The 13,195-nt window shown below is 52.4% G+C and overlaps 7 protein-coding genes across 7 annotated transcripts; 4 read left to right on the top strand and 3 right to left on the bottom strand.

The window, feature by feature from the left end:
- Window positions 1-471: 471 nt before the first annotated feature.
- PtrM4_036390 (uncharacterized protein) lies at window positions 472-1,200 on the top strand (the record flags this gene model as incomplete). Its single annotated transcript, XM_066104149.1, has 1 exon — window positions 472-1,200. One exon carries the CDS (start codon window positions 472-474, stop codon window positions 1,198-1,200), a length of 729 nt encoding a protein of 242 aa, XP_065966351.1.
- Window positions 1,201-1,679: 479 nt separating this feature from the next.
- Window positions 1,680-3,086, bottom strand: PtrM4_036380 (MFS-1 multi-domain protein; the record flags this gene model as incomplete). The annotated part of the gene is made up of 1 exon (XM_001939441.2): window positions 1,680-3,086. The coding sequence occupies one exon, from the start codon at window positions 3,084-3,086 to the stop codon at window positions 1,680-1,682; it is 1,407 nt and encodes a 468-aa protein (XP_001939476.2).
- A 785-nt stretch (window positions 3,087-3,871) lies between these two features.
- On the top strand, window positions 3,872-4,592 carry PtrM4_036370 (Tymo-45kd-70kd multi-domain protein; the record flags this gene model as incomplete). Its single annotated transcript, XM_001939440.2, has 2 exons — window positions 3,872-3,941; window positions 4,006-4,592. 2 exons carry the CDS (start codon window positions 3,872-3,874, stop codon window positions 4,590-4,592), a joined length of 657 nt encoding a protein of 218 aa, XP_001939475.1.
- Window positions 4,593-6,299: 1,707 nt separating this feature from the next.
- Window positions 6,300-6,954, bottom strand: PtrM4_036360 (uncharacterized protein; the record flags this gene model as incomplete). The annotated part of the gene is made up of 2 exons (XM_001939439.2): window positions 6,300-6,377; window positions 6,424-6,954. 2 exons carry the CDS (start codon window positions 6,952-6,954, stop codon window positions 6,300-6,302), a joined length of 609 nt encoding a protein of 202 aa, XP_001939474.2.
- A 131-nt stretch (window positions 6,955-7,085) lies between these two features.
- On the bottom strand, window positions 7,086-7,202 carry PtrM4_036350 (uncharacterized protein; the record flags this gene model as incomplete). The annotated part of the gene is made up of 1 exon (XM_066104148.1): window positions 7,086-7,202. One exon carries the CDS (start codon window positions 7,200-7,202, stop codon window positions 7,086-7,088), a length of 117 nt encoding a protein of 38 aa, XP_065966350.1.
- A 548-nt stretch (window positions 7,203-7,750) lies between these two features.
- On the top strand, window positions 7,751-9,731 carry PtrM4_036340 (uncharacterized protein; the record flags this gene model as incomplete). The annotated part of the gene is made up of 4 exons (XM_001939437.2): window positions 7,751-7,759; window positions 7,787-8,100; window positions 8,236-9,412; window positions 9,459-9,731. 4 exons carry the CDS (start codon window positions 7,751-7,753, stop codon window positions 9,729-9,731), a joined length of 1,773 nt encoding a protein of 590 aa, XP_001939472.2.
- A 630-nt stretch (window positions 9,732-10,361) lies between these two features.
- Window positions 10,362-12,419, top strand: PtrM4_036330 (uncharacterized protein; the record flags this gene model as incomplete). Its single annotated transcript, XM_066104147.1, has 1 exon — window positions 10,362-12,419. The coding sequence occupies one exon, from the start codon at window positions 10,362-10,364 to the stop codon at window positions 12,417-12,419; it is 2,058 nt and encodes a 685-aa protein (XP_065966349.1).
- Between the last annotated feature and the right edge of the window lie 776 nt (window positions 12,420-13,195).

Raw genomic sequence — 13,195 nt, 5'->3', positions numbered from 1 at the left:
GGACCGACTGCGACTGCGAGGGATACCAGCCACATACAACCATGTGCGGCGAGAACTTATGCCGCTGTACGCACGTGTGTGGAGCTGGTGGGACGGATACATGCAGTGCTGAGCTCAGCTACCCTTGGAAGCTGTGACACAGGAGCTGTGTAGATTAAAAGCGCTTACATATCCAGGTGGCTAAGGAATAGCCAAACCACTCTTCTCCACAAGATGACGGTTTCTACCGTGCCCTACTGGTGCCAAAAAATAGATCGACAACGCCTCCGCGAGTTTCCACCGGGTTGGCATGGGTTTGAACGTTTGAACGTGTCGCCCGCGCTCCGAGAACACCCTCCGAGAGTTGGAACTTCCGGTCATTGCTACCAAGCGTCAATGATCAAGGATTTCATATGCAGGCATTTCACATACCTGATGTTCTTAATCGATGCGCGAACGCGCATCAAGCGCTGGTAATCCGCCAATCTAAGCATGTCAAGCGTATCATCCTTACCCAAGTACTCCCAACTCGATCACGATGAAAGCGAAGACGAGGTCGAGCATTCAACAGGATCTCGGACGACCAATAAGACCATAAACGCTTTGGTCATCACGGCCTTGACTATCCTCATCTATGGCATCGCCCTCCTTCTCTTACTGTCTCTCGCCATCCTCCTCGCTCTGATACTCCCTCGCATCCTCCCAAAACTAGGCCTCTCATGCGAGGCCTCATCCCAAGGACATTCGCAAGGCCTTCAAGCATCCGCTGGCTACAAAGCTGGCACCGCAAAGCTTTGTGGTAGCTCTCCGGCCGAGGCCGAGGCAGCAGGTTGCGTCTTCGACCTCATGACGGTATCCTGGCTGCCACTGGAGTGCTACGATGGCGAGCTTACGACGAAATTCATGGAAGAAGGACCGTGGAACTTCTACTTGAGCAACTCGACAAGGCCGGAAGCGCTTCCGGAGGAGCGGACCAAGATTCCGTCGCTGGAAGCCATCAGCAAGACGACAGAGTTGATGTGGACGGATCGCCGCTTCCATGTCTTTCACTGCATATACGGTTGGAAGATGATGCACCGCGCAATTGAACGGGGGTGGAAGATGGAGAGTTCATTGGCGACATATCACCATACTGAGCACTGCTCGGACACTTTGGCGAATACGTCGGTACCCTTGGAATCGGTAATCACAAGGGTTGAGCTTTCCTATCCTGCTTGTTGATGAGAGCCATGTTGTACAAGTTGTAGGTTGGATGGTAGTTGGAGGGGTCGGGGTCATAGTACCGATCGAGCTCGTATATAATTACCTAGAAGAATGTCTTGAACGCCTCCAATTGAAACCGGACGATTTTGCCGGATTAAGCATGCTGAGCTCTATCGGCCCAATTTGTGAAGTAAGATCAACGTGTTGAGATCTATGTGGAGAATCGTGAATTAGGGCTCTCAGGGTAGCTATTAGAGGAAGAATACGGAATAGACCCGGTAATAGCAGTCATGTGGCCAAACCAACACCAGCACATCTTAGTCTCCGCTTTGTTTCCCACTCCCTCAGACCATGATTTGGTGGGCGTTGTCGAGATGGATGGTGAAATGAGTTGAAATTGCTCTTCTATTGCCCTGCTTCATAGATTCATAGATTCATAGATTCATTAGACTAATGTTATGCTGTGCTTCTACGCAGTCAAGTTCCTGTTTTCATGATCACCACAAAGATCTCCCCATCCACGCCGCTACCACTGCCATAATACCTGCAAACTTGAAAGCAAACGCGGCCGGATCGTCCCTCTTTGAAATCTCCACGAGCTTGAACAGCACAGTGCACCCCAGCGCTGCGCCAATCTGCGGCAAGGAAACGGCCATATTGTGAATGGCCATGATACCTGCCGTGGTCTCATCCGTCCAATTTCCCATATCTTTCTCCGTTGAACCATCTCCCCCCTCCCTTCGAGCCTTCAGACTGGCAATCTCAGTGCTAATCAGCGCGTACGGTGCCCATGACGCGACGGACCAGGCAACGCCAAGTGCGCCGACAATGATAGTGGCGGCGGGCACGGTGTAGACGAAACAAGTCAGAAACATCAACGCAGCGAACAGGCAGTGTGCAAGGTACCAGATACGGCCAAGCGAAAGTCCGCATACTGTCACTACCAGCACGTGGTGACCGGAGATTTGCTGGAGCACTGAATGGCGGGCGATGAGCGGTAGAATGAGGGACGAAGCGAAGGTGACACAGGCGAAAACGAGCGAGGCACGGGTTCCCGCATGCTTGCCCATGTCGATGAGACGAGGATCGGCAGCACCGAAGATGTCAGGGTCGAGGTGGACGTGTTGGTCGATGACAAAGGTCTGGTAGACGTAGGTGGTGGAGTAGTACAACACTGAGAACCAAGCCGTGAAGGCGCATGACTGCACCTTGCACACCTGCCTTGTCACTGGTGGAAGATTCCCGGCGGTCCTCCAGAGACGTGCAAACAGACTCACTGCTCTATGGCGCGCGTCAACCTCCCTGCTGGGCTCGTCCGGTACCAAAGCGCATGCTGGTGCAATGGCAGCACCGAGTGCGAGTACCGCCAGCACGCACAGCGCCTTGAACTTGGTCTCACCAAGTACCGGCGCCCACGCCTCGACGTCAGCAAAAGCGGACGCCGAAATGGCCACAGCACCCAGACCGTTGAAGCGCGCACTCCACGCCGCTGCGGTACTCTGCTGGTGCGGGGGGCAGCTGTCGATAATGAGGGCGCGCACCCCGTTCTGAAGCGGCTGGATGGCAATGTTGAGCGCACAAACCCAGAATGCGACAAGTATTTTCGTCAATGCGCTAGCCTTGGGTGGACCCATTGCATATATGTGCTTGTGGGAAGACGACGTGCTTGTGAGCCAGGATGACATATCCTCAGCACATGCGAGGCCAAGGAGCGAGAGTGAAACGAAGCTGGCACCACCAGCGATATACGGCTTGCGCTTTCCCCATGGATGTCGTGTGCCATCCGAGAGGGCTGCGAATAGTGGCTGAACCAGTGCGCCACTGACAGGTCCTGAGAGCCATACCAGCGTTGTGATCGAATTTGGTATACCAAGAGTAGTCATGTAAGGCGTGCCGTAAGACATCATGATAAGCCAGAGTACTTGAATGCTGGTAAAGTTTGTCAGTTGCATGCAAATGATCACGTTAGGGGGATATCTTGCTCACCCAAAGTTCGGTAGTGTCAGGACAAGCAGTCTCCATCTGCTGATAGAAGGTGTGCGTTCTTCATAATAATCAAGCGTGACATCTGAGCTGTTGATGCTACTGCTGCTTCTGCTGCTTCTTGAACTGCTCGCTTCCATCTCCACGTCGGTCATATCCATGGACATGGATGGTCGAGGAAAACTTCCCTGCATTGTTTTGGACGTGTTTAGGCGTTTCTCTTTGCCATGGCGAAATCTTTACAGGTATATCTTTAACTGGACGCATGGTAGTCGAAGTCGAATTCGTCAGGCCGACAATGGTAGTCGGTATCATCTATCGCCGGTGTTTCCGGCACCGACCCGATTTGGCAACTCCGGAGGGAATCCCGGAGGCAGGACCCCCTGGACTAACTTTCGGAACCCATCACTTTAACGTCTTCATTCCGCCGACAAAATCTTCCGGGTACCATTACACGCCATCAGGAACAGACCTCCGCCATACACGGTCCGGATGATGTTACGATGCCATGAATGTATCGGACAGGCGGTAGTAATCCTGACAGCGAAATGGCTGTCAGGAAGGTGTACTATATATCTTCGTCCAGTGACTTGAATTCAAATCAGCATCAGCTCCATTGAGTCCTCAGCCTTCCTCCAGCAGCATAAACCAGTTCTCCGTTCAGCGATACAGATCAGTCTTCGCCAAAACACCAAACACCGCCATCATGAGGTTTTCCAACGTCATCACCGTGGCCTTCATGGCCACTTCGGCCGTCTCATTCCCGCTCAGCCCAGGTAAGCCATATTCTCACACCCCGCCCTCTGGAATATAGTCGCCCCGTTCTAACACGATTAACAGCTGGCTTGGCTCTCGCTCCTCGTGAAGGCCTTGACAGCCTCATGCGCCGCAATGCGGAGCCTCAGAAGCTCAAGGTTGATAAGCGCGAACCTCAGAAGCTCAAGGTCGACAAACGGGAGCCTCAGAAGCTTAAAGTCGACAAGCGCGACCCAGAGCCTCAGAAATTGAAGGTTGATAAGCGTGAGCCTCAGAAACTGAAGGTCGACAAGCGTGAGCCCCAGAAGCTGAAGGTTGACAAGCGTGACCCAGAGCCTCAGAAGCTCAAAGTCGATAAGCGCGAGCCCCAGAAGTTGAAGGTTGACAAGCGCGAGCCCCAAAAGCTCAAGGTCGATAAGCGGGAGCCCGAGGCTGAGCCACAGAAGCTCAAGGTCGACAAGCGCGAGCCTGAACCCCAGAAGTTGAAGGTCGACAAGCGGGAGCCCGAGGCTGAGCCGCAAAAGCTCAAGGTCGACAAACGTGAGCCTGAGGCTGAGCCCCAGAAGTTGAAGTTCGACAAGCGCGAGCCCCAGAAGCTCAAGGTTGACAAGCGCGAGCCTCAAAAGCTCAAGGTTGACAAGCGTGAGCCTCAGAAGCTCAAGGTCGACTAAATACCTTACCATTCAGGAGGTACTCTGTATCCCACTAGAACCACGACCTGTCAAGTGGGGGCTATTGCAACGAGTTACGAATCAAGGGACTATGGATTAAGGGACTACAGATAGTGAACACGGAGTTATTAATTTTGTCTTTGGAATTCGCGCTTTGCCACATGTGTGATGTATTTTTTGCACTGCTGTTCAGCTTAAATGTTACTTGAAACCACCACCTCCCTACAAAGCAGCCACACCCTAAACTCCTATCCCTTCTCGCTCGCCCTTATATACAAGCCTAACTCTTTCCTTAACTCACCACCCCTTACTAACCTTAGAACATATCCCCCTCATAACCACCTACCTCGGCTCCCCCTCCATCACAACCTCCATCACAACTCCCCTCTACACCACATACTCGCCCTCCAACCGTGCCGCCAACCCCTCGTAGTACCCTATCTTCGATTTTACAATCCTCCAATCTACATCGTCCATATTTCCTAACTGCAAGCCCGCATCACACCTACAACTTGTCCTCTAACCACAATCTCAGACCCCCCGTCAAGCCCAAATAACCCCAGCAACCCCCATCGTCCATCAAAACACAGCACGCACAAGCTCCGTCTACACTCCTTCACCATCGTTGCCGGCTCGCCAAAACACGCCTGTCCACGTCTTCTCCGGTTACACTGAGTCTTAACAAGAGGTTCCACGACAGGGGACTAATCGGTGGGTTTTCCTGTTGAACGTTTTGTTCCCGTTGGCGTCCTCGATGAGCGTGTTTCTGGTGATGTGGCCGACGAGCTCGTAAAGCACAATCTAGCAGTAGTACCCTGGCTACTCTGCCTTCTGGAAGTCGAGGGTGTTGCGGGTGTCGTTGTACTTGGGGAGGGGGGGGGGGGTTAGAAATGGGAAGATTGGTTTGTCTACGTACGTTTATGAGGGTTTATATTGGGAAGATTACGCTAAAGTAGTACATGAGGGCTGAATTGTTTAGGAGTTCTCACGGGATATTCCGCGTGGTTTACGGTAAATGCTGGGGAAGTCTTGTAGGTCAAAAAGGTGGTTCTCCAAATGCGTCTTTGCTGTTATTGTCGAAATTCTGGTCTAACTGGAGTCGTGTATATAATCTTAGGTGCTACAGGCTAACTAACTAAAAAATATACTAATATTAACGTATCAATTGTCTGGCTAGAGTAGGACCTAATGAATAGCGATGCGAATCTTTTGGAACTGTAAACAGACTAGAATCATCTTTGAATGCGGCGCAGGCGTAAATTATCTTTAGCGAGTGACAGGCAAGGATACTGTAAGCCACAGTATCTTCTAGTGTGGGGTTCTAGTGTATTCATTCCCGACTGTTGTGTAAACGCTCAAGTCAAGGACAAGGGTTTAGAGGTAAGGTCACACTGCGCGATAGCCACATGGTACGATAGTCTTGAATGGTACATCATGTCTATTCATAACCATGTCTATCTTTCCATCTTAGTCTATAAGAGTAACAACGCTCTACAATATCTCGCAAGCTGATATCTAGAGAAAGCCCAAACGCTCTGGAGAGAGTACTCAACAGTCCTGTGGTAGCACACGGATTTCACACAACACATTGAGATAGCGGCAATCCAAAAGACGGAAGTTTGCGAGGCGGTGGCAAAAGTCGGAGCTGAGAGAAATGTCGTTCCGGGTCTCAACGGTGCATTCTAGACGATCTGTCACGGTTGAAATCTACTCCCATTGGGTGCCCTTGAGGCGTTGCATGAGGTATTCTACCTCGACTTCCTTTGTCAAAGGAATGACCCAGTCCTGTAGTTGTTTCAGCATTATACACCCACAGACAGAATGAACGTACCTTGTACATGGCAACGACGGCATCGGCATTAACCTTGGATGAACCATTGGCGCCCAGATCAGGGTCAGTGCCATAGGTCTTTGCCTTTAATCTCAGTCGCTCAAGAACCTTCTTTTCTACGGCGGCGTTGGTAATGGCTTCGTCGATACCCTTGCGGTCTTCCTCTTTGATCAACTTGACGAAGCGCTCAGTCTCTTGCTGGAACTTTGCCTCGGCGACGAACTTGCCAAAGTGGATCCTTCGCGACAAGGCCTGGATGGTCATGACATCGCACGTGGCAGATGAGCCATAGTTCTCCTGTGACTCGCCTCTATCCCCACGGTCCGTCTGCATACATGCTGCAGGGAGGATGTGCTTGATGTAGCAGTCTTTTAATTGGGCGTTGACATTGACATTGTTGGGATGCAATATTTGCGGGTAGTGGAGGGGTTTGAGGATGGGCGTCTGGAGTACGTGGGGGAAGAAGGGGTACTCGTCGGGCGACTGGTAGCGGCGAACGAGTGACTGCAGTCGCTCCTGCTCACGCAGCATCCACTCGAACAGACTGACGTCGGGCTCGCCAATATCGACACCGCCGGGCACGTAAATGGTCTGGTTGAGGGGAAACTGCACGCGCTCGATCAGGTGAAAGGTGATTGTATCCTCTAGGCGGCTGCTAGTGGTTAGCTGGGCATCTTGGGTCGTGCGCACAAGTGAAGGGCGTGATACATGAGTTGGAAGCGAATGTTGGCCAAGTCGAGGGCCTTTGAGGCGTCGGAGAGATCAATGGCGGCGTCCATGGTTTGTATAGAAATGTGAGAGTGCGAGAATAATTCTGGGTTGGGTGTTGTTTGACATTTTGGCAGATGGTGTTGGCCGCAGTCAGCATGGCCGTCCCCAGTAACTAGCACTCCCGACCTTCGGCGTTGAGCTTGGGGGCGGATGACGCAGGCGGGTGCCAATGGCTTGCGGTCCACATTCATGCACCGAACAACACCAAAGACCGTGTCTACCAGTACCAGTACCAGCACCAGTACCAGCACCAGGCACCAAGCACCCCATTGTACCTCATCGTCTCGTGACGTCTCTATTTTTTGTGCACGATGCAAAGATAAGAAGATGAGCTAAGAAGAGTCGACCTCGTAACTTGAGTGCACTGTTCTGCCCCTCGACTCTGCCCTCTGCCCGCTGCCCGCATGGCCTCGTCAACCGCCCGCAATGGATCACCAGGGCGCGGCAGGTCCACCAGCCCACGGCCACCGCGCTTTTCCCAGCAGCAGCGCTACGACAACGATGACGAAGGAAGCTTCATCGACTCTCTTCCAGATGTAGCCCCACCGCAATTTCCATGTGTAGAGTGAATCGGATGCTAATTGCTCGCTAGACCCGCCATCTGCAAGCTTTTGGCAAAAAAGTCACGGCCACGGCTGGCAGCTTGATCGGCGCCGAAGGAGTCTCCCAGCACTACCAAAACGCCATTGGCGAGCTGCACCGCGAGCTCAGGCGTCCTCTGATGCAGCGCTCAGTCTTTTCCTTTGCCCAAACCACGCCCCGCGAGATTGTGCGCTCGCGCATATCCGTCCCCGAGATCCAACAGCGGGCTCTGGCCTACATCCCCAACGACCTGCTCGCCAACATTCCCGAGGACAATAGCGAGTTTTCGCTGTTCCAGGGCTTCGAGGCCTCGCTGCCTGAAAAGTCCGACAGCCACCAAGCCAAGCATGGTCGCCACAATGCGCGTGGTCAGCGTCTTATAGGCGGCGGCGACGACGGCGACGACGACGATGCCAATGTGCCGCCGTCGATGCGCAAGCTGCGCAACCAACGGCACAGCATGGGCCACCGCCTGGAGATGATGGGCGTGCGGAAACACATGTGCGTGGCCGAGATCCACGAGATCGATAACAAGATCGCGAACCTGAACACGATGCGCAAGATGGTCCTTGACCGCCTGGCGGGGCTGGAGATTGAGGAGGGCGAGCTCGAGCAGGACCTGTTGACCGTGGACAACCAGATTGAGGACTTGCAGGAGGAGCTCGACGATGAGGCTGCCCTCGCCCCCAAGACGGCGAATTCGCAGACCAGCGAGGAGCAGTCAGAGGGCAAGGGCGAGTTCATGTCCGAGTCGATATACCAGAAGATACCATCCTCGCCCAGGACGAAGAGCAAGGCGAAGCGTCTCTCCAAGCGCATGTCCATGCCCGTACTACACGAACATCTTCAGTCTGGATCCAAGATCAAGGAACTCCCTGGCCACCTCGACGCCATCACAGCCATGGACTTTGATGCGCCGTGGGGCATGATGGTCACAGCAGCACTGGACGACACCGTCCGTGTGTGGGATCTAAGTGCTGGCCGATGCATAGGTATGCTCGAGGGCCATCTATCTTCGGTGCGATGCTTGCAGGTTGAGGAAAATATTGTGGCAACGGGCTCAATGGACGCTTCGATACGGCTGTGGGATCTGAGCAAAGCGGAATACGCACCCCACGATAACAGGATCAACAAGCAAGAAGAAGAAAGCGATGATGGCCTCGCATTTGAGAACTCGGAAGATGCGCCCCCTGCGCCCCCCTCGACTAGCATGCGAGACTGTCCAATGTTCTCTCTCGAATCACACGTAGATGAAGTTACGGCGCTGCACTTCCGCGGCGACACTTTGGTTTCTGGCTCCGCTGACAAGACCCTGCGGCAATGGGATCTGGTCAAGGGCCGATGTGTGCAGACACTCGACGTACTCTGGGCAGCCGCCCAAGCAACAGCTTCCAACAACACAAACACGACATGGCGACAGACTGGACGCTCTTCCGACACCTCTGCCGACTTTGTAGGCGCTATCCAGGTTTTCGATGCCGCACTTGCGTGTGGTACTGCAGACGGTATGGTACGACTATGGGATCTACGAAGTGGACAAGTACACAGAAGTCTTGTTGGCCACACAGGTCCTGTCACTGCCCTGCAATTCGATGACGTCCACCTTGTCACCGGTAGCGCCGACCGGAGCATTCGCGTAAGTTCTTCTACCCACATACACGTGCCTTGCTAACGTCACCCAGATCTGGGATCTCCGAACCGGTGCCATCGCAGACGCCTACGCTTACGACCATCCCGTCACCAGCATGATGTTCGATACACGCCGCATTGTCTCTGCTGCCGGCGTAGACGTTGTCAAGGTTTACGACAAGATGGACGGACGTCACTGGGACTGTGGTCCTGGAGCTGACAAGGAAGACACGTCGACGCATTCTATCATCGAGCATGTTAGGATAAAAGATGGATATCTCGTCGAGGGACGCAGGAATGGAACAGTTGGTGTGTGGTCGTGTTAGGGAGCCGTTGGTAACAGATGAGTGGGTGTTGTATATACGAAATGGTGGGGCACACATTCATAGCCAGTCATGGAAATGGCAAAGTTCGTTGTACTACTATCTATTATATCATTGCACTTTGAGCGAGAATGTCGGCTTTCAAAATTTACTGTGACAATTGGCGTTGGCTGGTACGATTACTGGATGATTAATGGCTAGAAATATGATTAGAAGCCATCTGTAAGCCATCTGCATCGTCGACTGCCCGGGCATACGGTAAAGTACGTAGCGGTGGTGTTTTCCAAACTAGCTCAAGCTTCTGATAGGGGCCAGTGCGAAGCTTGGTTTGGCGATCGCGAGGTGACGTAACGCTGAGCATACCATCAACTCTTGCCGCGTCTTCCTACCCACACAAAACTGTGGCATGCATGGTATAAAGTAGTGTGTACTTTTTCGCTTCTTGTTTCTATGATACCAACACATTGATTTTGCAATTGGCGGTCAATTGCTGTAGTAGAGGGTCCGAGCACGCCATCCTTTCCTTTCCACAGGTTCCGAGACCGACGATACCAACGAGAATACGCCCCAATACCCTCTTCTAGTGCGTTCCAGACAGCCTCAGCTACTTCACTGTAGCTCCAATTCGCCACAATGCTGCCACGACAGGCTGCGTCGTTATCGCGCGGATACAATGTCACACAAAGAGCTTCTATACTCTGCAGAAGATTGCCTTCGACAGCAACCTCACAGTTCAGGACTTCCTTCAGCAGTAGATCCTCAGCTTCCGCGCTGAGCCACGCTACTATACGATGTTCACAATTGAGCAAGCAGTCCCCTACCTCTACCGCGATACGAGCCGCCTCAACGAAGCCAATTCCCCAACCGCGATCGCGACTTGTGCGCGCTGCGTACAGGACCGCTGCCATACTCGGATCCTTTGTTGCAGTGAGCGGTGTCCTTGTTGTGGCATTTTTCATCTATGACGCCTACACATACAACGACGACCCAATTGCGACCGACATACCCGTATCAGAGCTCGCCCTAAGCCCGCGGAGAGGCGGACCGAAGAATCTGCCCATCGCGGAGCACTTTGTTGACGATGATGAAACCCCAGAGAATAAGAAACTCAAACATAAGCCGAAGTTGGTCATATTGGGCACAGGTTGGGGAAGCGTGGCGCTCTTGAAGCAACTAAATGAGGATGACTACCACGTTACTGTAATATCGCCGTCGAACACGTTCCTCTTCACACCCATGCTGCCTTCTGCTACAGTGGGAACTCTGGAGCTACGATCGCTTGTCGAGCCTGTCCGCCGAATCGTCAGAAGAGTACACGGTCATTTCCTCAAAGCCAAGGCTGAAGATGTTGAGTTTTCCAAGAAACTGATTGAATGCTCCGCCGTAGATGCACAAGGAAAGGAGCAACGATTCTACGTACCGTACGATAAACTGGTAGTTGGTGTTGGATCCGTAACAAACTCTCATGGCGTAAAGGGACTTGAACACTGCCACTTCCTCAAGGATATCAGCGATGCTCGAATTATCCGAAACCAAGTGGTCCGGAATCTCGAAACAGCATGTCTACCGACCACCTCTGACGAGGAGAGGCGAAGACTCTTATCCTTTGTAGTATGCGGCGGTGGGCCGACAGGTGTTGAATTTGCAGCTGAGCTCTTTGACATGCTCAACGAGGACTTGTGCAAGATGTACCCGCGACTTTTGCGCAACGAAATCTCCGTTCACGTCATCCAGTCTCGCAGTCACATCTTGAACACGTACGAAGAGGCCTTATCTCAATATGCAGAGCAGCGATTTGCACACGACTCTGTCGATATCCTCACCAACTCTCGTGTCAAGGAGGTCCAGGCTGACAAGATTCTGTTCTCTCAAAAAGACAGCGACGGCAAAGTAATCACCAAGGAAATTCCAATGGGCTTCTGCCTCTGGTCAACCGGTGTCGCCCAAACCGACTTCTGCAAGCGCCTCGCTGCCAAACTCGACGGACAGAACAACAGACACGCCCTGGAAACCGACACACACCTCCGCCTCAACGGCTCACCCCTAGGCGACGTCTACGCCATCGGCGACTGCGCCACCGTCCAAAACAACGTATCCGACCACATAGTAAACTTCCTCCGCACGACGGCATGGGAAAAAGGCAAGGACCCAGAAAGTCTCCAAATCTCGTACCAAGACTGGCGCGGCATTGCCAAACGCGTCAAGCAGCGCTTCCCCCAAGCCGCCAACCACCTCCGCCGGCTCGACAAGCTCTTTGAACAATACGACAAGGACAAATCCGGCACCCTCGACTTTGGCGAGCTGCGCGAACTGCTCTTCCAAATCGACTCCAAACTCACCTCGCTACCCGCCACGGCGCAGCGGGCAAACCAACAGGGCGAATACCTAGGCCGCAAGTTCAACAAGATTGCCCAGGCGGCTCCTGGGCTCGCGATGAATAATGTGGATTATGGCGATTTGGATGATGCTGTGTACAAGGCTTTTGAGTATAAACATCTTGGTTCGCTGGCGTATATTGGCAACGCGGCGATTTTCGATTATAATGGGTATGGGCTTAGTGGTGGGTTGTTGGCCGTGTATCTCTGGAGAGGGGTGTATTTTGCTCAGAGTGTTAGTTTTAGGACGAGGTGTTTGCTTGCGATGGATTGGACGAAGAGGGCGCTTTTTGGAAGGGATTTGATGAACTTTTAAGTAGTTTAGCGGGTTGGGAGGTGCGAGGGTAGATGTATGAGAGAGAAGACGTGTGTGTCTTTCTTTTTCTCTTCTTGAAGCTTGGGTAGAGTGTGTAGAGCGTGTAGAGTGAAGAATATACATACATATTTTCAAAGAGCTGGGGTATCAATATTCTTTCCACCTGTTTCGTCATTTCTACGCAAGATAGGGGGTAAGTGTGATAAAAGCTCCGTGGAGTGCTCGTCAGTATTATCGTGGAAGCGATGGTTGTTCCGTTTGTGGTACGGCATGGATCGTGAGGGTATACAACCTCAGCAGATACTAGCCTTGAAGTCAACGTGGTACGTGAGGCGACGCTTTTCTAGATAGGTTGGAGGGCGTTGGGTACTGCTGTCTTCTAGATACTCTGAGCGTGCGGTTACCTGACGCCTAAGCACTAACGAAACGATTTTGCAGAGCGGTCTTGTTCGGTCGGCGCTTGGTGAAATTTTTGGGCTGTTGGATATTGGTATAGCTTTAATCGAGGTGGTAGTGGAAGTAAGTTTGGTAAGTTGGCTTATGCGAGAAACTTGGTTAGAGTGAGGGTCAGGCTGCATGACTTGTTAATGTAGCTATGGATTTGTTTCTAAGAGTGGAAAACGGGGTGTATTTGGAGATTTTGGATATATAGGAATTGAGAGTTTGATGTATGGGATTAGATTTATTGTGTAGAATAATTGTTGTTTAGGGAGAGCTATGGATATGTCGAGTTGATGCTCGGCGAGAGGCTTTGGGGGTAGAGGTTCTCCTTGATC

Source organism: Pyrenophora tritici-repentis, chromosome 1 (assembly GCF_003171515.1).
Source record: "Pyrenophora tritici-repentis strain M4 chromosome 1, whole genome shotgun sequence".
NCBI classification, from domain to species: domain Eukaryota; kingdom Fungi; phylum Ascomycota; class Dothideomycetes; order Pleosporales; family Pleosporaceae; genus Pyrenophora; species Pyrenophora tritici-repentis.
This window is presented reverse-complemented; position numbering and strand designations above follow the sequence as displayed.